Source organism: Punctularia strigosozonata (assembly GCF_000264995.1).
Source record: "Punctularia strigosozonata HHB-11173 SS5 unplaced genomic scaffold PUNSTscaffold_5, whole genome shotgun sequence".
NCBI classification, from domain to species: Eukaryota; Fungi; Basidiomycota; class Agaricomycetes; order Corticiales; family Punctulariaceae; genus Punctularia; species Punctularia strigosozonata.
This window is the reverse complement of record NW_006767437.1, coordinates 167247-191521: the sequence shown is the minus strand read 5'-3', so window position 1 is coordinate 191521 and position 24275 is coordinate 167247. Positions and strand designations below refer to the sequence as shown.

The window sequence follows — 24275 nt, the reverse complement described above, 5'->3', positions numbered from 1 at the left end:
GGTGCCGTACTTCAGTCGTTGTCGTGGCAGGAAGGACGGAAACGGCTGCTGACGTGTGCCAGCCGGTGCCCTTTGTGATTTGGATTCCGTCGTGGGCCGAACGAGGGGGCTTTGCCACGACGCAGAGAAGAAACACAGGCCTGCGATCCGCAAGGGGGGTGATTTGGGACCATCGATGAGTTGTTCGCACACTGCGCACAGAGGAAGAATATAAGATTGCAGTAAAGATACATGGATGCGATGCTCTATCAAGTGTCTCGATATGCCGGTATAAAAGCGCCTTACTACGCTACGCAATAAAGTAAGCGAAGACTAGCGCTATAACGATACGTTTCTGCTCAAAATGTGATGCGGGGCCCCGCCGTGACGTCTAATCTAGTCCGAGAAATGCAACAGTGTAATGCGATGGCAGCGTACCAAACAATCCTCCCGATGCACGCCTGGTATGGAAACACATTAGACGAATCTAAAATAGGGCCGTATGATCACCAATGAGCAGCGAGAGCAGCGAGACGGGTGCGAGGTGTCCAGATGAGAGAGCAGCGCGACGAAACTTAAGTCGAAAACAGGTGAAGGGGGTGTCGCAGTCGTGCCAATGCACGGTGCAGCGGGTTGGTGTCGTAATCATGAGGGCATGTCGAGAAGGCATAGGAAGACAGAAGGGGAGGGGGGCATGTGGACTTGGAGGGAGCGCGGTCGTTTACCACCAGCCGCGGTCGCCTCCGCCGCCGGAGTAACCGCCGTTACCGTATCCAGCCCCGCCTCCGTAGCCGCTGCCGCCGTACTGGGGAGCGCCACCAAAACCGCCAGCACGGCTTCCGCCGGCGTAGCTCGAGGAGCGGAAATCCCTGGCAGCGCCTCCGCCGCGGCCACGTCCTCCTCCTCCTCCGCGACCACGCCCGCCGCGGGAACTGCCGCCGAACGAGGATTCGCGGGCAACGGTCTCCAGCCAGGGCGGAATGTCCTGGTTAGCTTCACGAAGCAACTCCATTAGGTCCTTGACGATATTTTTGTTGCCGTAGTTGAAAAAGGCCGTTGCGACACCGGTGTTCCCAGCACGACCGGTACGACCGATGCGGTGGACGTAGTCGTCGATGTCAGTGGGCAAATCATAGTTGATAACATGCGTGACGTTGGGAATGTCGAGACCACGGGCCGCGACAGCAGTGGCGACAAGAATGGGGGTACGTCCGGTGCGGAAAGTCTGGAGAGCCATCTCACGCTCACGCTGGGTTCGGTCGCCATGAATAGACGTTGCAGGGAACTGGCTCTGATATAGGAAATCCGACAACATGTCGGCCATGCGCTTCGTCTCCACGAACACGAGAGTCAAGCCCTGCTTTTCCTGCGCCGTGAGGATGTCGAGCAGCATGGAGCGCTTGTCGTGGTCCTCCACGAATTCGATCCTCTGCGTGATGTTCTCTGAGGTCGAACCGACGCGACCGACAGAAAGGAAGATGTAGTCCTTCAGGAAGTCGCGGGCGAGCATTTGGATATCGCGTGGGAAAGTGGCGCTGAACATGAGAGTCTGGCGATCCTGAACGCCAGGCATGTCCTCGCCTTGCACGATACGGCGGATCTGAGGCTCGAAACCCATGTCCAACATCCGGTCAGCTTCGTCAAGGACAAGATACTTGACGTTGGCCAGGCTGATACGACCGCGCTCAATAAGATCGACAAGACGGCCGGGGGTGGCGCTGAGCAAATCACAGCCACGCTCGATAGTGCGGAGCTGCTGATTGATGTCGGCACCGCCGTAAACGACGGCCGGGCGTACCCACGAACGGTAGGCGAACTTGCGTGCTTCCTCGTGGATCTGGCTAACCAGCTCGCGGGTGGGAGCGAGGATGAGCGCGGTGGGATAAGCTTTGCGCGCACGGCCGTAGCCGTAGCCGTTCGACTCCTCCACCGGGGGAGCGCGAGGACCGTTGGTGAACGAAGACGACAGGATGGGGAACAGGAAACCGCCGGTTTTGCCGGAGCCAGTCTGTGTACGTGTACGTGATGAGCATGAAACAAAGTCAACGTGGCACGGTTGCTTACCTGAGCACAAGCCATCAAGTCTCTGCCAGCTGCAACGATGGGCACTGAGTACTTCTGAACAGGTGTGGGGCGAGTGTAGCGCGCGTATGCGATGTTCTCAAGGAGAACAGGGTCGAGGGGCGGGCTTGTGAATTCGTTGACGGGCTCAGGGACACCGGCGCCGGTGGCTTCGATTGGGATGTCCTCGTACTTCTCGAAGTTGATGCCGGTGTGCTGCTTGGATGGGTCGTCGGGCTCGCCGTAGAGCTCTTTCTCCATGCGCGCGTTACGTCCACCGACGACATGTTTACCATCCTTCCAAGAACCGTACCCGAAGGATTCGCCGCCTCCGCCACGAGATCCGCCTCCGTAGTCTGACCGACCACCGCCGGAGCCTCGGTCACCCCATCCTCCGCCGCGACTATAGCCGCTGGAGAAGCCTCCTCGGCCGCCGCCACGTCCTCCGCCATACCCGCTGGAGGGAGTAGAAGAACGAGAGTCGTTCCAGCCGTTGGCGCCATCGGTACTGAAACAGACATGTCAGACACGACTTGCGGATACAGGTGATGAAAGACGTACTTTGCTGGAGAGGGAAGGGTAGGAGAAGAAGCAGCCCGCTGCTGGCTCCTCAAGTGAGGAGGAACGTAGGCTGATTTTATGCCGAGACCGCTAAACTGGGCCTCGAGACCGGTCGTGCCATTGGACATTCTATCTGGTGGTGATGATGTGGGGGGAGTCCTCTATGGGAGCAAGTGGGAGAGAAGACGCGCGCCCGCGTCCTTTCTAAAGAAAATTTGTGATGCTGACTCAGCACCACATTGTGGTGCGCACGAGGCTCCGCGACCGACGCTGACCATCCAAGTCCCGGCTCCAATCAGCTTCAGTGATCGCAAATCTGATCCAAGTCGTCTGCATTCGTATTCGCAGTTATGGACGCCCAGCTGAAGGAGGTGAGACCGCCCGTTGATGGTCTTATGGCACCCAAGGCTCATCATACAGCTCCTGCCCTTCCTGCACGACCGCAACCCTCAAGTTCGCCAAATTGCGCTCTCCAACTTGCTAGGCCAAAGCGCCAAAGATGCGCCGTACCGCAAGATTTTTCTCGAGGGTGTATCCTCGGGCGGTCTCAAGAAAGGCCAGGACACCGATGTGATCCGCGACCTCAAGCTGCTATGTCGAGACCAGCTGGTACCCGTCTTCGTTTCAAATGCGCCTCGAAGAAAAAAGCGCTGAAAGCATGTTCGCAGGCCACGGCGCACGATGCGTTTCGCGCACTCGTCAACCTCTCAGACTCAGCATTGCTGGTGCCATCGTTATCAGAACATGACTTCTTGGCCTTCATCGTCTCGTATATCGTCGTCAGTCTCACAATCACCCATCCATCCCCAGAAGTGACAACCAGACAGACCAGCACCCCCAAGCTACGCTCGCTGACCTGGCATCGATGCTCCTCTCGAACTTGACTGCATCCGGCCCTGTCTGCGCGACCTTGCTCTCGCTCAAGATCCCGATCATCCCGACGAAGGGTTCGTCTGCCGTTGGCATTCCCTTCTACCCCACCCTTTCGAGGTGCGGATCGTGCGCCGCGCCGGTTCCGTATCCAGCGGACGCACCGGAAGAGGTGCTAGCGCTTCCACTTCTGATCGATGCGTTCGTTGCTGCCGCCGCAGCCGCGACCAAATCGGCCGATGACTCCAACAGCCGGACGCGGAAGGCCGATCTCCACTTCTTAGCCAGTGTGTTTGCCAATATCAGCATCGTGAGCAAGGTACTAGCCGCGATCGCTCTTGCGTGCTGAGCTTCCTTCGTTAGGTCCCTGCTGGACGGACGTTTTTCCTTACTCCCATTCGATATCAGTTTGCCGCCTCCAACATATCGGACGGGCCGGAGTACCCTCTAAGCAAGCTCGTGGCCTTCACCGAGCATACTGACATCATCCGACGCGGAGGTACTGCATCGTTGATCAAGTAAATCATCTCAAGAAGTGCCCGATAACGTAACAGGCTCATGAATCGTCTATAGAAATTGTGCATTTTACCAACCTGGTCACCGCGCGATGCTCAGCGAACAAACGACGCTCGTCACCGTGCCACCATCGACAGTGGAGGCTCCGGGGGTCGACGCTCTAGCGTACATCTTGCTGCCACTCGCCGGCCCTGAGGAACTCGACTTGGATGTGAGTGCTTGTCAGGCCCGACAGAAAGTTGCTGATCCAATTCCCTACAGGAACAAGAGCTCTTGCCGGAAGCGCTTCAGTTCCTCCCTGAATCAAAAAAGCGCGAACCTGATCCGGCTATCCGCTTGATCCACGTTGAGACGTTACTGCTCTTATGCACGACACGCTATGGACGAGACAAGCTCAGAAGCACAGGCACGTACCAGATTGTTCGTCTACTACACGAAAACGAAACGGTAGACAAGGTATGTGGAGGTGCATCTGCGAGACATACCGAGCTCATAATTATTGTTCAGGTTTCTGAACATGTCGAACGCCTCGTCCGCCTTCTCAAGGGAGACGAAGGTCATGAGAATGCAATCGACGGCGACGGCGTCCCACCAGGTGAAACGGACGACGCCGATAATCGGATAGAAGAGATATAGACAGCATGTATACAGTAATGATTAGCGAAGCATTATGACGCCTTCAGGCGCAGCTTGGTGGCATAAACCGAAGTGCATTAATGTCAGACCTCGGGAGAGGACCTGCCAGTAGAATAAGACTCGTCGCTGAGCAACCACGAGTTCGCATGGGGCTTCCGCTTTCGTCGCGAGGCTTCTGTCGTGGACGTCGACGAGGAGGAGGAAGCATAACCGTCCCGCAGGTTCCGGCTCCACTCGTCCTCGGCGGATTTCTGATTCCTATGACGGGCAATCGGCACATATATTACCCGTGGTGACGGTTCGCTCACCTCGTCGATCGCCTGGTCCTCACCGGGCTTCGTACACTCGAAGCGGAGGTTCTTGACAGCAAAGGTTCTTGATGGTCGTCGCCAGCGCTGTGCGCATCATTCAAAACTGCAACTCGTCGACTGGGTCTGGGTGTTTCCTGAGCATCGCCGCTCAGCGAGGCAGGTGGCGGGTCTTTGAACCTCATCCTTGCAGCGACAAGCGGGGGAATCCGCTTAGCTAGTAGCTCTCTGTCCGAGTCAGAATCGGATGGGGAATGGTCCGCCGTTACAGGTTGACCAGAGGCTTTCGTCGATGACCTCGTGATCCTCAATGACGGCGATCGTCGCTTAGCCTCCGTCATTGGACGAGAACTCGCTCGCTCGGAGCCCGATTTGCGTTCGCAGGATGAACTCAAGTCAATGTCGTGGTCAGAGCCCCGTTTCTTGCGCCATTCTGGTTTGCGACGCCTAGCGGTTGATACATCAGGCACCGATGCAGCATCTGGAGGATCGACGACGTCGGTCTTCTCCTCTCGCTTGACCTTTCTCTTTCCCCGAGCATCCGACGCCCCCGCGTCGCTGCTTTCTGTCAGGGTCTGTCTCTTCCTAGTCGTTCCAGTATCCGTATTTCCGCTGTCAGGAGCGTCTAGCGCTTCCATGTCCGCCTCGGCGGCACCCAACTCAGCAACGAGCTCCTTCTTCCTCGTCTTCGCACGTTGCTTGACGATGTCGTCACCAGCATTATGAGTGGTGTCCGGGAACATGGCTACGCCATAACGGGCGCTTTCGCGCAATGTTGTTACGGCTTCATCGTAGTTGAGCCCTAAATCTTCCGAAATTAAGGACACCGCCGCTTCCGGGACTAGAACCTTTCCGATGAATTCGGAGGGGGCGAGAGGAGAGACCGAGTCAGGAGGGATAGAGTTCGGTGGGAAAAGATCATAGAGCGTTTGGTGAATGACCAAGAATCCTTGCTCGCCGTAACTGCGAGGATGTCTCAGTACGTCTGGTCCATGGCAGGTTGAGAACCTTACTATCCAGGCTGTGTCTTCTCAAAGTTGCCTAGTTGTCCGCCAACGCCGGCGGCGGCTCGCGATCCTTTCTTCCGAATCTCGTCCACGGCTTCCCGCCAAAAAATGCATCGAGAGCGACAGCTGTTTTCCTCGTTTTCGGAGTCGTCCAGCAATCTCTGGAATGCATCTTTGAACAGTCTGATACGCCGCGCCGCATCCTTGAAGTCTATCTGGGTCGGCCAACCCTTCCTCTGTGCCGTAGGAAGCCACAGACTCTCGAACTTGTGTCTTTGGCACGCGGCGATGTAGCTGGAGACAGGGGCCTTACGCCCCAGCGGGTTGGTTGGCCGTGGGTCTGGGTGAGAACGCCTGGCTGCTGCATCCAATAATGATATGAGCTGCGATGTGGGGTTGGTCGGAAGAGGTCCGTCGCAATAAGGACACAACGTGCTGGGATCGACGGTGGGATCCAGAAAGACTAGTAAGGTCGTTAGATCGCAGTCGAAATGGAAGTAGTCGGAGGTTGACGTACTGCGACGTATTGAGAGATCAGCCTCGTGAAATCTGAGATATATTCCTATCAGAAGTTGTGCTTTCATGGCGTAAGAACAGTCGCCTCACTCGTCGTCGTCACTGACGCCTGCGTTATTCGAGGCTTCCTGGGACTCATTCTCAACGATACTCCTGAGCGATCCCATCGACCTGAGGTCTTGCGTTGCCATAGGAAAGGGTACAGCGTTAAACCGGATTTTCGGAGCATGATCGTCGGTACAGGACATATACTCGTTCTCGTCATCACTGGGTGGATTAAGTCGCTTAGATGACCCTTGACGAAAATGGATCTGAAGAGGAGATGGCAGTGACGGTCCCTTCGTGTTCTCTCGTCCTCGCTCCCCGGCATTGTGAATAGGAGATAGGTTGGCGAAGGGATCTTTTCGCCGTGTTCCGGCATGCTTTCCGACTGGCGAGAGAGGAGGAAATTCCTGAAAATTGGATTTCCGGGGATTCGCAGGAGAAATGCGCCCCGGCGGGGCAAGGTTGAGACTTGCGAATGGGTCTGAAGTTGTCTTTTCCTTCGTCCTCTTCGATGGCTTGGGAGTTTCGTCTTCAGACCGCGTCTTGACTTCATCGAGTGCGGCTAACGCCCGTCTAGAGGAGGAAAATTTAGCCACCGATGGCGGGGACCGAGCACGGCCGCGAGGCTTCACGACATCAGGCAGAGAGGTCGAACTGGGTTCAGATGTGACGACCGGTCGCTTGACTGGGCGCGGTCTTGGTCGGGCGCGAGGTGGTGTCGGGGACCTCTTGTTCAGCTTCCGCATCTCGTCCATGTCTGAATGTCGCGGGGCTCGCTCTATAGAGTGATTCGGACTTCCGCGTCGCGTGCGGAGCGGTGTAGCTGCCCGTTTCGGGACACTCGAGCTTGGCGGTAAGCTTTGCTGCGATAATATATGCGAGATATTCGATGGGCCCGGAGTACTCGATGATTCACCCTCATCCTGAATCTTCTTCTTGCGGAAACTTGGCAGAGATCGCTTGGATTTGGCTGCAGAAACATCGTAGTTGTAATCCCTGCCGTCTATTGTGATCCTCTGCTTCTCAGAAACGGGGACCGGGGGGAGGTGGGGTGGGGATGAGCTGGCAGTCAACAGCAACTCGTCGTCGCTGTCAGAGTACTCGTAATCTTCTTGGGCAAGCATATCATGTTTACGGGACGGTGCCTTGCGGAGATGTCTGTCATTCTCCTTCTTCGACTGTGTTTTGCCCCGAGTTCCAAGCGTGAAGTTTGTCGAGACCCAATTGTCGGACGCGCTGCCTCGACCGGGAGCTGGAGAATTCAACACGAGTGAAGGGGGCCGATCCATGTGCATACAAACATCAAGTCCAGATGGGCCGGTAGCCAAGTGGCGATGTATGTACACCCGTAATAAGCGCAATCAAGACGAGTCCGCGTATGAAGGCTTGCGGGAGCTCTATAGCTGGACTGTCGTCGGGTCCTACAGCTTCGTCCCGGCACGCAGAGATGAAGGGCTTGAACTGATCTGAAGCGCAATGACGAAGCGCAGACAGATATAGGAGAAGACGAAACCTGCAGCCTTGACACTGGAACGCGGTCGCGCAAAGCGCACGTGATGGCAATACAAAGCCACGCGACGACGGGAGCGGAAAAGGTACTATTCGGTTGGGTACAATCATTTTGTATCTTCTCTTTGCTAGAGTTCGCGTATGTATACTGCGCGTGTTTGTCACGAAATCTATAATACCATGATCTTTCCCGCTCTCGTACCCAGCACTATTCTACCGGTGACCTCGCAAAATGCGCAGTGTGTAAGATCGGCTGTTACGGTCCGTGGTTAGAAACTTGGACTCACGAACACATGGCGCGTAGGCGTACCTCGAAGATCGTATGAGTCCATCTCGAATACGACGCTACCATCTATGTTGGGCACTTTGAAAAAGGAGTTCGCATCGTCATCGTCGTCGTCGGTGTCGTAGCGCTCCTGGGTGTCCATATCCTCTAGATGTTGCCCTGATTCATGACAGTTGACGTCGAACACGGAGACATCCCGCCTCGTACTGCCCCTGTGCCTTTCAATCCATACGCCGCGCTTGGCTTGAGGTCCTAGGCAACATGCGCTGACGAAACCGCGGGAGCTGCCGGGCGCGATTCGCATTCGTGTAGAGCCTAGGTCAAGGGTAGCCATATGGCGGGCTTCGACCAGCGTGACGTCGAAGGTAGGCGGGGTGCCGAGGGCTGCCGCTGCTTTAAAGCGGATACGGAAGTTGAATAGGCCGCGAATTGGATCCGATGCGAGCATGGAGATAGCGAGGTCCGGCGTCGAATCAAAGGTGGCGCTCCGGGCAATTGTCGGGGAGGAGAACGTTACATCTCTGAATGTTATATGGCCAGAGAAGACGTGTTTCATGGCTTTGAACGCATGCGGCCCAAAAGAGGGTTCTTCATGCTCATTCTCGACCACAGGCAGAGGATAGAGCTCAACAGATCGCGTTTTCATGCAAAGAATATATGGACCACAAAAACGAGCTCCGATGATTCCATTCCACTAACGCGACGCTTTCAGTACGCATGGGATAGGACGGGCGGCAGGAGACATACCAACGCGTCTAGCTCATCGTCTTCGGTGATTATGACGGTTGACTTGATATCCTGATTGGAGAAGTCCGCGACTGTGAGGAACGAACCTCTCGAAAGCGCGACACATGATAGTAAGGGGGAAATGGCACAAACAAAATGAGGATAAGAGCTGGACATCTTGGCGACGAATTCGATCTTCAGGTCGTCATCGATATGGATGGGTAACCGAAGACGGAGGATACACGTCGTTGACCGCCTGGATGAAACATCAGCAACCAAAGCATCGATGGTGATCAGACTTTCCGGCCCACATACGTGCCATTATGCGTTACCGCCAGTGATATAGCGTTCTCGTTCACATACATGGCACTGATGGCTGAAGAGCATTGGATTCCTCCCGGAAGATTCAAAGTATGCTTGAGTAGGTCCACTTTACGCCACACCCGTCTCACTGTGCCAGTCCCGTCCATCGAGTCCAGATCCCACACCACTAGGAGGTCTTCCATATACACGCAAAGCATCCATCTGCGTAGATAAAGCTGCAGATGAATGATGGAATGCAGCGAATGCTCTTGATCGTCGCTTGCGCAAAGTATGGGAACATTGGACGGCCGACGGCGTAACCATTTCCGCTGGGACGCCTCTGCTTCAACAGCAACGCGTTGAAGTTGGGGGGTTTCGCGAGAGGATAAGGCAGCGGTGTTCGCCCTGAATTCGTGTGGCAATGGCAGATGAACCTGTTGCCACCGGATGAACCTAAGCCAAAGGCTTTTCTCATGCGTGAGGGCATGTAAGGCGGAACATGTCTAGGGGGCGTGACGGACGGTGCGGTTCAGGACGCCATCCTCACTGCGTGGTTACGACGATGCGCTTGCCTTGCGGACGGCGATGACGTCGGAGGGTTCGAGCAGAAAGCAGATATCTAGAAGAACTTCCGTGGGCAGGCGCAACAACCCATCGACGGCCTGGACAGCCATATGGTTGTCGGTCGAAGACGGTGGCAAGCGGCAAGCAGGCCCGCTCCGGCGTCTTCCACCCACCGCCCTCGATATCATGGGACCTGTCGAACTCGCCCTTGCTCCACGGTGTACACTCAGCCTCGAGTTCTGCAATACGGGCATCCTGCCTGCAGACACAATCTAGGTTCACTCAGGACAAGATATCGGCGTCTTCCCTTTTGCGCAATCCTCCACGGTGGCAACCGCCAGAAGTAGCGAAGGCGCATCTTTCGCAGTTGGCAGCGATGATACCAACTAGACATGCTGTTCATCGGTTCATCTATGGATATACCGACGGTCCGCATCACATCCTTCTGCGAGCGACACATGGTACCGGTCATTCCATATTTTGGTCGGACTGACCGCCGGACCGCTACGCCCCGTGCACTGACAAAGAAGCCATAGGACCGGAACCTGCCAGAATTCTGAATTGCTAGGAAGTTGCATGCGCTATTTGGGCTTTTGAGAATCATGCAGCTTGATCCGACGAAAGGCTTGCGATGGCAAAAGCTACTTTGGCCGTCTGTACTTTGTGCTTTGTTCTTGAGAGCATGAGGGAGCGAGTTCCGATGCACTTCCATCTCCGCCCCATGAGTGAAATGACACCGAGATGTGGGTTCGAGATATGGCATCTAGATGTTGCGTATCGTCGAGGACTCTCGTCACACTCAGGGCGTCGGTGCGATCAGCCGGCCTTGTTCACGAAGCAAGCCTTGCATCTGTGCATACGGCCATCCTAGCTTCGTTGAAGAAGGAAGGTCACAAGGCCCCTCAAGAGAACTATATGAGCGAGCGTGTTTGCAGCTCCTCAAATCTGACCTTTATCGACATGATATCTGTTATGGCTCGACTTCTCAATCTCAGGACCGCCCTTTTCCTCGGGTTGACTGCTGTTTCCGCCCAGAATGTTCCCGGTCGTGAGTGTTCAGCCTTCATTCGGTGGTCCCGAGCTCATCTAGCCTACTCAGTCGCGCCTAAGGCGTTCTTAAATCTGCCCCTGGGCGCTATTAAACCCGCCGGGTGGATGTACGATCAAGTCAGTCTTCTTCAATGTGCACACTGATCAATGACCAATGCCCGCAAAGCTCGTTGTACAAACCAATGGTCTTGCTGGCCACGAACATGACTTCTTGTAAGTGCTCGCCCCTCTGGCAGAGTGCAAGCAAGACTCATCGTTACGCCCACAGTGACTAGTAAGCATTCAACTGTTCGCTTGTGATCCTATCGGTACTTATGGCCGTAGTGTCTCTCGCACTGATTGGACAGGCGGTGATTCTTATTATTCGAGTCTCGAAGAAGGTGAGGTCAATGCATCGAGACCAAAGACAACGTCGCTTACAGTTGTCTTAGCTGGAAGCTATTGGTTTGTAAGTCGGATGTTCGTCTGAAATATTTATGCACCGACCATCAATATATATTGTCAGAACGGAATGGTACCCAACGGCGTCCTTCTCAATGATGCCACCATCATGAATCAGACGCGGTACTTCTTGGATTATGTCCTTGACCACCAAGATGCTACCGGCTGGCTTGGCCCCGAAGTAAGCTTGCGAGCTTGCGAGCCAAGGATTCTGAGCTGACGCGCTGCCAGGTCAACACAACTAAGCCGCGATACCTATGGGGACGGTATACTACTCTCACCTAGCTATTCCGGGCATCATCTAACCTAGACCCACAGCTATCCGTTTATGTTTGGCGCGATTCAGATGGTTGAGGCTGACCCTTCTTTGACGGACCGTGTTGTTACGGCCCTACACAAATTCGTCAAGTTGGCAAACGCTATGCTTCACAATGGTGAAGGTGTAGAAGACTGGACCGCCACCCGATGGGAGGATTTCGTTATGGTCTGCCAGTGGTATGCAATGTGCCGTTCTACGATTCCCTCGTTTGAAGGCTTTTCTGGCAGGCTATATGACTTCCATCCAGATGGGAATGAGGACCTTTTAATCGATACAATGAAGCAGCTTAAGTATACGGGCGATCCATGGGAACTCGTCTTTCAGGAGCAGGTGAGTCCTGAGTTTATGGTTGTCTCGTCACCGTGGTGCTCATGCATGCCAGTACTTCCCCACCGGACCCGTCGAGAATGTCAGTGCATGAATCACCGATATAATCAAAACTGACATCAGAGACATTCATAGTTGCGAAATCCGTTCTCTGTGTTGACATGGCACGGTGTAAGCATTCATGACGTGTTGCAATCGGCACGCCCCTTACGGAACGGTTCTGAAGGTCAATATGGCGGAAGGATCGAAGGCTCTTCCTTCAACGTACCGCTTTACTCACAACCAATCTGGTATGGGAGATACCACCCACTGTATGCATATCACTGACCAGGCTTCTCCCAGATCTGGACGTTGCTAGCTCCGGTTGGGATCTCCTCTTCAAGGTCTGTTACTCCACGGCAATTCTGTGGAGGACCACACGGAGTTCTGATCTTATATTAGTATCATGGGCGCCCATCCGGCATTTACGCAGCCGACGAATACTTGGCTGGTCTTGAGGCCGCGCGAGGGTGGGTGTATATAGTTTGTCTGTATAACCACTCATTGATCCGGGTCCCAGGACCGAATTATGCCTCGTTGTGGTATGTCCCTTCATTAACGCGATGACAATAGTTTCAACTTTTCTTCCTCCCTAGGAAACCATGTTTTCGTGAGTGTCAAGATAAGACCAGCGACATGAGAGGTGACACCATGGCAAGGGGAGCTTATCTCTTTCAGGTGATCGGAGACCCCAAGTTCGTAGAAAGGGCAAGTTATGGTTTTTGCTCTTCCGCCAGTCACTGGTTGAAACGAATACATCTACAGGTCGAGCGGATCGCCTACAACGCACTTCCGGCTACCTTAACGGGCGACATGTGGTCGCGACAATATTTGCAGCAGCAAAATCAAATCGCTGCGAAGAACATGACGCCGTTAGTTAATATATATTCATCACTGCGCTCCAGCTGACGACCATATTGCAGTAATCCTTTCCCGAACGATGGGTAAAGCAATTTACCAACCATTTTGACGTTGACCAACCTCTTCTTAACCAGACCATATTCCAATGTCTTCGGCCTTGAACCGAATTACCCGTGAGTACCGTCCAAACCCGAGGTGATTGACGGTATGTTCATCGTCGTACAGGTGTTGCACGGTCAATCATCCTCAAGGATGGCCTAAATTCATTACGCACGCGTTCATGACCACACACGACCAAAAGTCCTTGGCACAGGTGTATCTGGGACCTTTCAACACTCAAACGACCTTGGCGAACGGTAGGTATTCTCCGGCCGAACGATGGCCTCTGGCTTATCGGTGAATATCGTGTAGGCAACAAGGTGACGGTTGCAGTGGACACACTCTACCCATTCAGCGACTCCCTTGCCATCACTGTTACCGCCAACGCGGCGTTCACGTACATGGTTCGCGTGCCAAGCTGGGTGACGAACGGCACGATGTCTGTCAACCGTGGGGCGGCCAAGGGGCTCTCTCCGAAGAATGGGTTCCAATCCATCTCCTTACCGAGCGGGACCACGAATATCACCCTCAACTTGCCTGCACCTATCACCCTCGGTGCGCCACTTTGTCGAGCGTGTGTCGTCATATCTAAGAATGCGTAGAATCCCGCCCTCACGGTTCCGTCGCCGTTCATCGGGGCCCGCTGCACTATGCCTTTGATATTCCAAGGTCACAAAAGGTGCCGCAAAGCCGAAGGGTCTTGTGATGACATACTACATACTCATGCTACTCTTGACAGGTCCTTACTCAAAATGCGCAGCAGCCGCTGGCGAAAGATTTGGAGTTCGACTCCGCCTCCGAATGGCGCTACGCAATTGACACCACCTCATTGAAGTTCCATAGCAACCCACCAGCATCCGGCAAGCTGCCTTCCCCCGTCTTCGACTCTGGACTGCCGCCACTGTCGATCTCAGTCTCAGCATGTGTTATCGACTGGGACACCGCCGGGGATACATTCGCGGCGCCTCCGCCGCAGTCACCAGTCACTTGCAAAGGCAATGCTACCCAACTTGCGTTGACGCCTTACGGTGTAAGTCCGATGAATGCTAGTTATGTTGGCCTTACCAACTTGCTTTTGCAGGCAACCAAGTTGAGAATCGGAGAGTTCCCAGTCTTCAAATAGCTTTCTACACGGATAAGCACTGGGGAGCTCATAGGAGACAATGTCGACACGGTTGATCCTTCGGGTGCATGTTCTTATCTTTCAATGATCGTGTACTGGTGAGGCTACTGGTGTGTATAGTTACGAAGACGAAATCATCTCCTTTCTGGTCCCATTTAAGATCTATATACGCTTATCTCGAATTGTTTCGACGATTTGTTGAATCGATACGCGCTACCTCTGCTTATTCTTCACGAAAGTCGCAAACGAAAACAACGTTTTTGGTGCTGGCGAGAGTTTCCCACGCGCACCTTTCGCCACGTGCGCCCCCTTTGCGCGGACCCCGACGCGCGCGTTACGCACTTGCCCCGTCTCGATCACCTTGTCCGGTGTCATCCAGACCAGTTTACAAGGTTGCTTATGCACGAGGAGCAAGGTCGATCTATGGCACTGGCTCCCTACGTATGTCTAACGCAAGAACCCAGATACTTGTCGGATATGCAGTGCCCCAGCGGAACCCGATCAGCCTTTGTTCCACCCATGCAAGTGTTCAGGAACGATACGTTACATTCACCAAGACTGGTGAGTATTGGAGCTTCACTGCAATAGCTTATGCTTATTGTGACTAGCTTGACGACTTGGCTCAACCATAGCAAGAAGAAGACATGTGATGTCTGTAAACATCCTTATGCTTTCACGAAAGGTCCGTGGGCGTTCTCGTAATTAGGTATCATCCTCTGAGCGATGGGTTCAGTGTATGCGCAGGATATGCCAAACCGGCTTCCTGCTATCCTTGTCGTCCGTCAGTTCGCCAAGCAGACTGTGACCACCATGTTCTTCATATGTAGGGGCGTTCTCGTTGCGGTGGTATGGCTCGCGGTCCTTCCCTGGGTCACTGTATGGACATGGAGGATGTACTTCACCATGGGAGACTCAACGTGCGTATCACTCCAGCGGCGCTAGTGTTCTCGCTAACGGCTCACCTACAGCGCATGGTGGATCAGCGATCGTTCACGGCCTGTCCCTGGCCCCGGCTTTCCTTACTTCCCATTTTACCTTAACGAGACCACCTTCAATCAGACTGAGAGCGGTGTCTCGAACAATACGCTCTATGCACGCGTCACATCACATCCTGTTTGGATGGCAATCTCTGCAGACATCTTCGCTGGTCAAATCATCGCATCGTTGATTGTCCTCACATCGGTCTCTGTATTCCTTCTCCGAGAATGGATAGTCCAAAATGCGCGGCCCGGAGTCTTCGAGGAGCTTGACGTACCTCTCGTGGAAGAAGATGAAGCTGTTGCCGCAGTTAACGAACCCGCCGAAGCACCTGCGCCTGTAGACGTGGATGCGAATCCTCCGGAGGGTGATTCTTCGGAATCTGAGGGTGAATCGCATATCGCGCCACACGCTAGCGAGTTCCGTATCGACCCGTCCGGCGATGAGGTTACTCCGGAATCAAATGCAGGTACTTCCGATCCACCGCTGCACCTTGCTTCTGGGCACTACCATTCAGGAGAGCCTTCATTGGAGGATAGAAGACGCGTTATGCGTAAGGCTGCTGTGCGCCGTCGCAGAATGGAAAACGGGGAGAGTTCGGACAGCTCTTCGTCAGATAGTCCACCTCCGTCCAGACCTAGGCCGAAATTTCACACCAGATACGGACGCAGAAGTAGTTCTGAACCACGGACGATAGGTTCATCGCCCTCTTACTTGGACGGTACGGAGAACGATCTGCGCCGACTGAGGCCGTTCCCACCTCCGGCTGTCCCATCCTCCAGTACACTACGATCGCCCGCCAGTGTGCCTCGTCGCCCACCGCTTCCCACATCCGGCCGATCGTCCAAAGTCAATACACCTTTAGCATCTCCCGGCTTAGCCACGTATCGTGCTCCCGAGGATCTCGCTGCTGGACCGTCGGACTACTTTAACGAAGAGGCGATGCCCAGCGAGAATTTGGAACACGAACATCACAAGTATTTCAAGCAGGCTGGCAGTAGCTCCGATAGTTCATCCTCTAGTACGGGAAGCCTAACAGTGGAGGAGTTGGAGTTCGACGAACTATCTGACAGCTTTCCTTCGCTCGACTCCCTGGACACCGACTCAGTTGACGACGAGAATGAGCCGGAGGCCGAGATCGGCGAGGAGGACGTGTTCCTCGACGATCAACCGGCGCATGCGGACCTCGATCGCCAGATCCGTGAGGATCTTCCCTTAGGTGAAGCCGAAGGACCTGGTGTAGAGGGAAATGAGGACTTCGACGCCTTCGCGGAAGATAACGACATGGATGGTGCCCTGGAAGGTCTGTGCGGCGCACTGCCAGATCACAATGCCCTGACCTATAATCCCGGGTGTAGTAATTGGTCTCCGAGGACCCATATTTGGAATCTTCCAGAATGTAAGCAGATGCTACGTTACGGCTCAACAAATCGAGTTGACGCGACGCGACTTGCAAAGGCCGCCTTGGTTATTTTTGTCCTTGACACGATAATAGGGCTCGGAATATGGGTGCCGTTCACCATCGGCAAGACCACTGCGCTCCTTACGGTGTGTGCCTGCGATGTTGCGGCATCTGCATACTCATGTCCTGCGTTCAGTTGGATCCTCCGCGCCTGCTGAAGGTGCTACATTTTCCGATCAGGGTTATACAAGTCTTCACCGATCCCATTCTCGATGCATTACTGTTCATCGCCAGCCGCGTTCTGTTGCCTTCAGTATGGACCGCCCTCTCTGCGTGTGCTCAAGCTGTTGGTCGGATGTCCGTGGCTCTGATGAGTGCGGCCTTCGGTGACTCCGTTACTTCCAAGGCTACCGAGTATACACTTGCTGTTGTGAGTGACATGAAATTCAGCGGATGCATATATTTGACGCCCGGTGCAGCACGGTCGGGGTCGGAGAATCATCGAGGATCAATGGACCGCGATTGTTGGCTCTCTCAAGCCCAGCAACGGTGGTTCGAGCGCTTCCATAGGTCGTGGACCTTTGTCCCTGATTGATTGGATGTTCGAATCGGACGTGCAATTAGCGCGTTGGGCAGAACCCCATTTCGCTGCTTTAGGCAGACGTGTTCGCATTGGCGCCACGGCGGCGGCAGCTATATGGGTGCGCATGGCTTTGGGCAATGGACCTCTGGAGAAGATTTTCGCTACGATCCTTGGCTATGCAGTCGTCGGACTGCTTCTAGCAATCTACCTCAACATGCTCACTGCTGGGAACATGCGTAACGCTGGACGAGCAATTCGAAGTACCATACGCCAGCAGTTCCTGATCATTAAGGTAAGTCTTCGATATAGCTGTCCATCTCCGTCCAATGAGCTGATGGGTTGATTCATTTCATCGTCAGGTTGCCGCATTCATAGTATTCGAATTGGTCGTCTTCCCGTTCGGGTGCGGTCTTATGTTGGATTTATCGAGCATATGGCTCTTCCCTCGTTCGAGCTACGAGTCACGATGGATCTTCTTCTGTGCCCGGCCTATCACAGCGGTGTTCTGTGCGTATTTCCTTCGTCTCTCTTGCACGGATGCCAATTGAAATTGCTCTTTCAGATCACTGGGTCGGGGGTACCATGTTCATGTCCGTTAGGTTTGAAGTCTAACTTAGCGAACTCCCACCTGACATTGATCGCAGGTACCACTTTGCTATGCTCTTGAGCGGTTGCAGGGATATCATGCGTCCTGGAGCCATGTGGTTCATCAAAGATCCTCAAGATCAGAATTTCCATCCTATACGGGATATACTCGAGAGACCCACACTAACTCATCTACGTAAGTTGCTTATCAGTGCAGAGATGTACTCTGCAGTGATCGTAGCTGGGGTTGGCTCTGTTGGAGGATTCATGTGGATGTGCACAAACGTATTACCGATTCGATGGATGCCTCAGTAAGTCACGGAAAAAGGTCGCCTCATCCCTCGCCTAATACCTGGACACAGAAACAATCTGAGTGAAGTACCTATCGACCTCTTGGTGATGCTATCAGTCCTTCCCTACACAATGCAGCACTTCCGCCCATCTAAGCCCATCAAAACCGGCGCTTCGGCGCTCTGGAAATTCCTCTCGAAGAAGCTCCGATTGACGTCCTACATGCTGGGAATTAGGGTGGCTGACGAAGAAATCACTCCTGCGTACTCAGCATGGACGCTGTTCGAGAGCTCTCAGATTCGCGCCGTGGATCTGAAGGATGGCGGCTTCCGGCGTGTCCCGGCGAGCGACCACATCGCATTGGCCCGCGACATGCGTGGTACTGCCGCCGTCGACGAGAATGGAGTACCATTAACCGAGGTCGACTCAAGGATCATACAAAGCCAGAACGCCGAAGCGGAGAAGGCAGGGCGCCAGATAAAAGACGACTATATGATTGTTTATGTCCCGCCTCACTTCAAATGGCGTCTTGCTCTTTTCGTCCTTGGCCTTTGGACTGCTGGCGCTGCTGCTACAACGGCAGTCATATCATGTCCGATCATGCTGGGACGCGCGGTCTTCAAGCTCGTCATCGCTGAGGATGTCCATGACGGATATTCATTCTTCCTCGGGTTTTACCTCCTATACGGCTGTTTTGTTGTTGGCCGCGCCTTCGATCGCATGGACAAGAGGCGACAGAGGGCGTGGCCGGACGACGACGAGGTTTCCAGCGCACCGCGAAGTCTCTACGTTCTCAAGCGCACGCTCGTTTGGCTGGCACAAATCTTGTACATGGTTGCGTTTTGCGGCTTCATCTTGCCCACACTGCTTTCTTTGGTCGTCGAGGTCTACCTCATCCTCCCCATCCGATTCTCCATGAATTCCAATTTCATCCCACGCGTTAGGCTCATCGACATGTGGGCCCTTGGATTATTGTACACTCGGATTGCCCTGAAGACACACCATCTTCACTCCCGCACTGGCATTGCTCGTGGTCTCCAGAAGGTACGAACATAGGTGCTTCCTGTTCCTGTCGCAAGTTAATCGTCCTCGTTAGATCGCGCGTAACGGTTGGACAAGTCCAGATCCGTGGTCGGCGACCGTAGAAGTCATCGCTCCGGCCTTTGGTGGGCTTGCTGGCATGCTCCTTCTACCGGCGCTTGTGGTCCTGTCATTCCGCAAGTTTTTAGACATGCAAGTAGACAATAGGTTCCTTCGTGAGTCTCCCATAACCCAGCATCCTACTGCCGCTCATACGCGACCGCCATTGGCCTCCTCAGTCATGCACGTCTTCCCTGGCATCTTCGCAGCGGCTGGCTTATACCGCACAGCCAATTCTCTGAACGTTTTGTTCGCGAGCTGGTCACAGACGATACGCGACAATGAGTTCCTGGTCGAGATGCGACTGCGGAACATGGAACCGGAGGAAACAAAACCGGAGGAAGTCAAGAGGGAGGCTCGGACGCCATCTCTCGACGGCACCGATATCGGTGAAATGTAATATACAGTCTCGTGTAGCCGTGTTTTCAAAAATAACGATAATCACCCTATACTGAACAATATATCGCCTATGAATCTGATTCCGTCAACGTACTGCTGGACAGAGCACGACAACTTGATATCAAATCATGTCTTCGAGGTATGCCTCTGAGTCGGTTGTCTCATACTCGTCCTCGGTCTCGTCCTCTCGAACCAGGCGGTAAGCCGTGAATGTTCCGTTGGGATGATACACAACGCGCCATCTCTCCGGTCGCTCGCCAATGTCGTCGATAACCCAGTCGACGTAATCCGCACCGCTTTCATCTTCTGGATGCAATGAGATGTTCCAACCTGCAACGTCTTGTGGTGAGCGACGGAAGGTACCATGATGTGTATGCTGGGTGAGACAGCGTACCAAGGTAGAAGGTATTACCCTCCGAAACGATGCTGAGCCCTTCTTCATGAGTGTATTTAAGGTTGAACAACTCGCGCATAGCTTGTGTCCCACCCCGCCGAAGTATCGTAAGTTCTTCCGGCGCATAGTTGTCCAAGTCATATAGGTCGCCGTCGAGAAGCACGCTCGGCGGGGCCCAACGCGCTGGGATATATTCACCCTCGTACGGATCTTCGTCCGAACCCGTGCCATACCCGTATTGGACGTCCCAACCCTCTTCGTCTTCATCATCCTCAGAACCGAACAGTTCCGTATCCTCGTCGTCCACGTCATCCTCGTCGTAGTCCTCTTCGGAGCTTGCGTCAGACGGGCGGAAGATACCTTCCCATGGATCGCCTTCCGGAGGCGGCGGGCTGCGCTGTTTAGCCTGACCCACAGGCGATTTGAACCTCGTGATGGCTTGAGTGATGGATTTCATGAGGAACAAGGGGCTGGGGCGATTGCGGACAATGGCCCTGCATGTCGGACATGTCTTTCGCCTGTATACTAAATCATCGTCTTCGTCTAACTGCATCTCGTCTTGGGCCTTCGGGGCATTGCGGAACCAGCCTTGCAGGCATGTTTGACAGAAAACGTGACCACAGGGATTCCTATCAGGGGTGTCGTTTGACTATGCATCACAGGCGACCAAAGTGTCGAAAACGCACGCATATGGTTGCATCAGCGGCTCCATGCAGATCTGACACTGGCAGCTCTGCTCAATCGTCGCGATCAACTGTGTCATAGTCAAGGCTACCTCCCCCAGACAGTCAAATGGGACACGTACTTCGTCACTTTGTTTCGACTTCGCTTTGAGGTTCTCTATACGTTGGTGGTTCTCCTTTCTGATCTGAATGGAGGGGGAAAATGAGATGTATCTGGAGAATCGAACGATAAGTTATTCTCACCTTGTTGACAGCGGAAAGCCTGTTCTCTAACTCGATCATTAACTGGATTAACTGTTAGCTCATATGCTGGCGATTTGACAGTCACGCACCTTCGCCTGGTGGATAGCCGTCTTCCTAGCGCTACCGAGTTGCTGCATATAATGTCAATAGCTACTGAGCTGTATGTTTATCAACGCGTACTTGTTTGTACTTCTCTACCTCCGCTCGTAGGCGATCGAACTCCGCCTGAGCAAGCGGCCCGCCAAATGTGGGAGAGGTGGAATCTTCAACTGCAAGGGCATCCGAGGGATCCTTGTGCGTAGACTTGACCCGCATCTCCTGCGCTGGCTTCGGCGCCTTGACGAGACTTCTTTCGAACTGGCGAATGGCTTGCCCTGGTAAGGAAGAATCGACGGTCGGCGCTAGTGCGGGCTTCGACTTCATTCGTCGAGGTTTGGATCGGTCGACGAGCATCCTCTCTCCGGGTGAGGGCGCTCGTGAATTGGTGACGACCATGGTGATGGGACGCTTTCTCGTGCGGGCACCCCGTGATGGGCTTCTGGACGAATGCCGACTATCCGCCCTGCGACGCTCAGGAGATCGCGACTTGTGGCTGATGTTACGAGCATCATTGACGCTTGAGGACGCCGCCGCCGAGCTTGCAGCCATGTTCTCAGCGCGACGGTGGTGTCGCGCAGCCTCTCGACGCGAGGCATTGCTTGTTGCTGCGGAGTTCATGGTGTGTCTGGTAAGGGTCGCGATCTCAGACGACCGATAAATCTAGACAGCGTACTGTCTCGTACTCACCGTCTTCTTGGTTGACTCAGACTGCGTATAGACCTCTCGATTGCAACGTGTCCGTGCTTGATGGATTACGGCCGCGCTCGTGTGGTAGAGAGGGTCGGTATAGACTGGCTATGGGTGACGGAAATGAGGCGTCCTGCAGAGTCGCGTGCCGGCACCAAGCGATCTGCTCAACCGGCGTTCGTGTCCAGCTGCTGCTGCCAAGCGTCCAGCGGTCTCAGATCAACCCCCTGGAAGCGCCAGCACAGCCACACTACCCAGCGCCGTCGATCGGCCCGGGAATATCCTACGTCGCATATCCAGCCTTATTTGCATCCGTCATCGAGCGGTGCCAACGACAGCGCTGAGACATACGCAGCGTCACGTAGCTCTCCCAGCTGTGCCAATTCCTCCTGATCGTGCCATTCAATATGTGAGAATAGGCGCCTTGTTCGGCCCACCTTCGAAGCGTATCGGCCGAGAATTTATCTGCAGCCCCTAACTGCATTGCCTGCAAAATATTTGACTCGATCGATTGTATTGTCGTGCGTTCTGCGCTCTTGCACTCCGCCTGTCTTCATCCTCGCTGTATCCTTCCATGTCTGCTGCAAAGGGCCGCGTCTTACTCGCCTACTCCGGAGGCCTCGGTGCGTAACGCGCTGTAACGCGCCGTGGCGCGGTTCGCTCACTTCGCGTATCTCCCACCAGACACATCCTGCATCCTCGCGTGGCTCATCGAGGAAGGATACGATGTGTACGCATTCATGGCCGATGTCGGCCAAGAAGAGGTGCTTAGCAATACCGCCGACCCTTGACAATGATGTTCATGATGTTCATCGCAGGACTTCGAGGCCGCCCGCGCGAAGGCACTGAAGGTTGGCGCGAAGAAGTTCTTCCTCTCCGTTAGTTCTCGCATGCAAGCGGCACAGGACGCCCCGCTGATCCTTCCATAGGATCTCAAACGCGAGTTCGTCACGGAACTGATCTACCCTGCCGTGCAAGCCAATTGCATCTATGAGAACGTTTACTTGCTCGGTACATCGCTTGCGCGACCGGTCATTGCTCGCGGCATGATGGAGATCGCGGAGAGAGAAGGATGCGAGTAAGGAAACAAAATCTGAATGATCGCCAATCCCCTCTCATTTTGCTCAGTTTCGTTTCGCATGGCTGCACGGGCAAGGGCAACGACCAAGTCCGCTTCGAGCTCGCCTTCTACGGCCTCAAGCCTGACATCAAGGTCATCGCCCCTTGGCGTATTCCCGACTTCTACAACCGCTTTGCCGGACGGCAAGCCCTCCTCGCCTACGCCGCTCAAAAGCAGATCCCTGTGCAGCAGACGGCGGCCAAGCCCTGGTCCACCGACGAGAATCTGTTCCACATCTCCTACGAGGCGGGCATTCTCGAAGACCCGAACACCACTCCGCCCGCGGATATGTGGAAACTCACTAAGAGCCCGGAGGAGGCGCCAGACACCCCGGAGCGACTGTCGATCGAGTTCAAGACTGGCTTGCCCGTCAAGGTCACCAGCGGGGATAAGACCGTCACCGACCCTGTGGAGATTTTCCTCTTCCTCAACGCAGCCGCCCGCAGGAACGGCGTCGGTCGTATCGACATCGTCGAGAATCGATTCATTGGCGTCAAGTCTCGAGGATGCTACGAATCCCCGGGCGCGACCATCCTCCGCGTCGCGCACATGGATATAGAGGGGCTCACCCTCGACCGCAACGTTCGTGCCCTCCGTGACCAGTTCGTCACCGTGGAGCTTGGCCGCATCCTGTACAACGGCCACTTCTTCACCCCGGAACGCGAGTTCGTCACCGCGGCAATCCCAGCCAGCCAGCGGACCGTGAACGGCGTCGTTCGCCTGAAGCTGTACAAGGGCAACGTGATTGTTGAGGGTCGCGATTCCGATGAGGTAAGTCTCCGTGCATATCATTCGAACGCAGAGTTGCGCCCCTCACGACGCGATATCCAGGGTCTTTACGACGCGAAACAGTCGTCGATGGACGAGCTGGGCGGTTTCGAGCCGACTGACACGACCGGCTTCATCCAGATCGAGTCGATCCGGATCAAAAAGTGGGTTGTCCTCGATCCCTTGCCCCGAAACTGTCTGTTGATTTTCCTCCGTGTACAGATGGGCCCAAGCGAATCTCCGCAAGGGGCAGGCGGGCGTCGCGCCCAAAGACGTCTATGGAAGCCGAACCTGATCGGCGTTCCGCATCAACATTTCACCCTCCTTGTAACTTGTCTTTATAATTTGTAGAACCAACCACCTTGCTTCGGAGCTGCTCGGAACGGTGCGGCCGTAACGCAATCGCGGCGATCGGTCGCTACTTCACCAGACTTCGCTCAGCTTCGCTCTCGCGACCCAGCGCTCGACTTTACCTCCAAAACCGACCAAAATAAAGTGGATTAATGATTGTACCTGATCACTAAGGAGAAAATTGGCGCATTTGGCGCGGTGTATTCAGAGATAAGTATATGCTGGGCGATGGAGAGCAGTGATGTGGAGATGAGCAAGATATTCGTGGTGTTGGCGCAGGAACATTGCAGTCCGTGTCCGAACAGCCGTGTACGCATTCTCAGCCGAAACAAGCAGCGCTCTCGCGTGGCGTATGTACTCCGAAAACAGGTGATTCTCAAGCTTGCATCACGCGTGACGCTGGAAA

General features: G+C 54.5%; 8 protein-coding genes across 8 annotated transcripts; 4 read left to right on the top strand and 4 right to left on the bottom strand.

Annotated features, from left to right (window-relative positions):
- Window positions 1-211: 211 nt before the first annotated feature.
- Window positions 212-2746, bottom strand: PUNSTDRAFT_143009 (DEAD-domain-containing protein). Its single transcript, XM_007382658.1, has 3 exons — window positions 2602-2746; window positions 2044-2548; window positions 212-1987 (listed from the first exon to the last, which is right to left on the bottom strand). Exons 1-3 carry the CDS (start codon window positions 2727-2729, stop codon window positions 701-703), a joined length of 1920 nt encoding a protein of 639 aa, XP_007382720.1. The 5' UTR covers window positions 2730-2746; the 3' UTR covers window positions 212-700.
- A 153-nt stretch (window positions 2747-2899) lies between these two features.
- On the top strand, window positions 2900-4733 carry PUNSTDRAFT_143008 (cytoplasmic protein). The gene is made up of 8 exons (XM_007382657.1): window positions 2900-2972; window positions 3022-3210; window positions 3270-3380; window positions 3434-3781; window positions 3835-3989; window positions 4045-4198; window positions 4249-4443; window positions 4495-4733. Exons 1-8 carry the CDS (start codon window positions 2952-2954, stop codon window positions 4621-4623), a joined length of 1302 nt encoding a protein of 433 aa, XP_007382719.1. The 5' UTR covers window positions 2900-2951; the 3' UTR covers window positions 4624-4733.
- PUNSTDRAFT_143007 (uncharacterized protein) lies at window positions 4707-7257 on the bottom strand (the record flags this gene model as incomplete). Its single annotated transcript, XM_007382656.1, has 5 exons — window positions 4707-4881; window positions 4932-5894; window positions 5945-6401; window positions 6456-6487; window positions 6545-7257. The coding sequence occupies 5 exons, from the start codon at window positions 7252-7254 to the stop codon at window positions 4707-4709; spliced, it is 2337 nt and encodes a 778-aa protein (XP_007382718.1).
- Window positions 7258-8109: 852 nt separating this feature from the next.
- PUNSTDRAFT_51726 (uncharacterized protein) lies at window positions 8110-10027 on the bottom strand. The gene is made up of 5 exons (XM_007382655.1): window positions 9896-10027; window positions 9336-9826; window positions 9042-9276; window positions 8319-8988; window positions 8110-8261 (listed from the first exon to the last, which is right to left on the bottom strand). Exons 1-5 carry the CDS (start codon window positions 9995-9997, stop codon window positions 8179-8181), a joined length of 1581 nt encoding a protein of 526 aa, XP_007382717.1. The 5' UTR covers window positions 9998-10027; the 3' UTR covers window positions 8110-8178.
- A 1235-nt stretch (window positions 10028-11262) lies between these two features.
- PUNSTDRAFT_85803 (uncharacterized protein) lies at window positions 11263-14192 on the top strand. The gene is made up of 22 exons (XM_007382654.1): window positions 11263-11317; window positions 11369-11385; window positions 11443-11559; window positions 11610-11644; window positions 11697-11873; window positions 11925-12027; window positions 12080-12106; window positions 12160-12195; window positions 12251-12314; window positions 12367-12407; window positions 12466-12533; window positions 12584-12605; window positions 12660-12673; window positions 12723-12771; window positions 12829-12935; window positions 12987-13007; window positions 13059-13097; window positions 13150-13280; window positions 13336-13578; window positions 13626-13702; window positions 13763-14053; window positions 14105-14192. The coding sequence occupies exons 3-22, from the start codon at window positions 11449-11451 to the stop codon at window positions 14144-14146; spliced, it is 1698 nt and encodes a 565-aa protein (XP_007382716.1). The 5' UTR covers window positions 11263-11317; window positions 11369-11385; window positions 11443-11448; the 3' UTR covers window positions 14147-14192.
- Window positions 14193-14609: 417 nt separating this feature from the next.
- Window positions 14610-19447, top strand: PUNSTDRAFT_35157 (uncharacterized protein; the record flags this gene model as incomplete). Its single annotated transcript, XM_007383329.1, has 14 exons — window positions 14610-14707; window positions 14755-14828; window positions 14880-15063; window positions 15115-16427; window positions 16483-16523; window positions 16583-16672; window positions 16723-16956; window positions 17066-17401; window positions 17469-17616; window positions 17672-17699; window positions 17754-18005; window positions 18057-19029; window positions 19082-19241; window positions 19305-19447. Coding segments are annotated over 14 exons (4074 nt in total), but the record flags the coding sequence as incomplete, so codon positions are not given.
- A 198-nt stretch (window positions 19448-19645) lies between these two features.
- PUNSTDRAFT_133235 (uncharacterized protein) lies at window positions 19646-21339 on the bottom strand (the record flags this gene model as incomplete). Its single annotated transcript, XM_007383330.1, has 7 exons — window positions 19646-19854; window positions 19919-20547; window positions 20605-20672; window positions 20724-20786; window positions 20845-20886; window positions 20934-20975; window positions 21025-21339. 7 exons carry the CDS (start codon window positions 21337-21339, stop codon window positions 19646-19648), a joined length of 1368 nt encoding a protein of 455 aa, XP_007383392.1.
- An 865-nt stretch (window positions 21340-22204) lies between these two features.
- PUNSTDRAFT_51725 (argininosuccinate synthetase) lies at window positions 22205-24254 on the top strand (the record flags this gene model as incomplete). The annotated part of the gene is made up of 7 exons (XM_007382653.1): window positions 22205-22253; window positions 22315-22394; window positions 22449-22508; window positions 22560-22708; window positions 22759-23521; window positions 23582-23682; window positions 23741-24254. The coding sequence occupies 7 exons, from the start codon at window positions 22205-22207 to the stop codon at window positions 23811-23813; spliced, it is 1275 nt and encodes a 424-aa protein (XP_007382715.1). The 3' UTR covers window positions 23814-24254.
- Between the last annotated feature and the right edge of the window lie 21 nt (window positions 24255-24275).

Coding starts and splice junctions, on each gene's coding strand:
- PUNSTDRAFT_143009 (XM_007382658.1), bottom strand. CDS start 2,729: ATGTCCAATGGCACGACCGGTCTCGAGGCCCAGTTTAGCGGTCTCGGC. Junction 2,549..2,601: donor ACCCTTCCCTCTCCAGCAAA/GTACGTCTTTCA, acceptor TGTCTGTTTCAG/TACCGATGGCGCCAACGGCT. Junction 1,988..2,043: donor ACTTGATGGCTTGTGCTCAG/GTAAGCAACCGT, acceptor ACACGTACACAG/ACTGGCTCCGGCAAAACCGG.
- PUNSTDRAFT_143008 (XM_007382657.1), top strand. CDS start 2,952: ATGGACGCCCAGCTGAAGGAG. Junction 3,211..3,269: donor TGCTATGTCGAGACCAGCTG/GTACCCGTCTTC, acceptor GCATGTTCGCAG/GCCACGGCGCACGATGCGTT. Junction 4,444..4,494: donor AAAACGAAACGGTAGACAAG/GTATGTGGAGGT, acceptor ATTATTGTTCAG/GTTTCTGAACATGTCGAACG.
- PUNSTDRAFT_51726 (XM_007382655.1), bottom strand. CDS start 9,997: ATGGCTGTCCAGGCCGTCGATGGGTTGTTGCGCCTGCCCACGGAAGTT. Junction 9,277..9,335: donor GCGGTAACGCATAATGGCAC/GTATGTGGGCCG, acceptor TGTTTCATCCAG/GCGGTCAACGACGTGTATCC. Junction 8,262..8,318: donor GGACTCATACGATCTTCGAG/GTACGCCTACGC, acceptor GGACCGTAACAG/CCGATCTTACACACTGCGCA.
- PUNSTDRAFT_85803 (XM_007382654.1), top strand. CDS start 11,449: ATGGTACCCAACGGCGTCCTTCTCAATGATGCCACCATCATGAATCAG. Junction 12,936..12,986: donor GCTGCGAAGAACATGACGCC/GTTAGTTAATAT, acceptor ACCATATTGCAG/TAATCCTTTCCCGAACGATG. Junction 14,054..14,104: donor TTGCGTTGACGCCTTACGGT/GTAAGTCCGATG, acceptor TTGCTTTTGCAG/GCAACCAAGTTGAGAATCGG.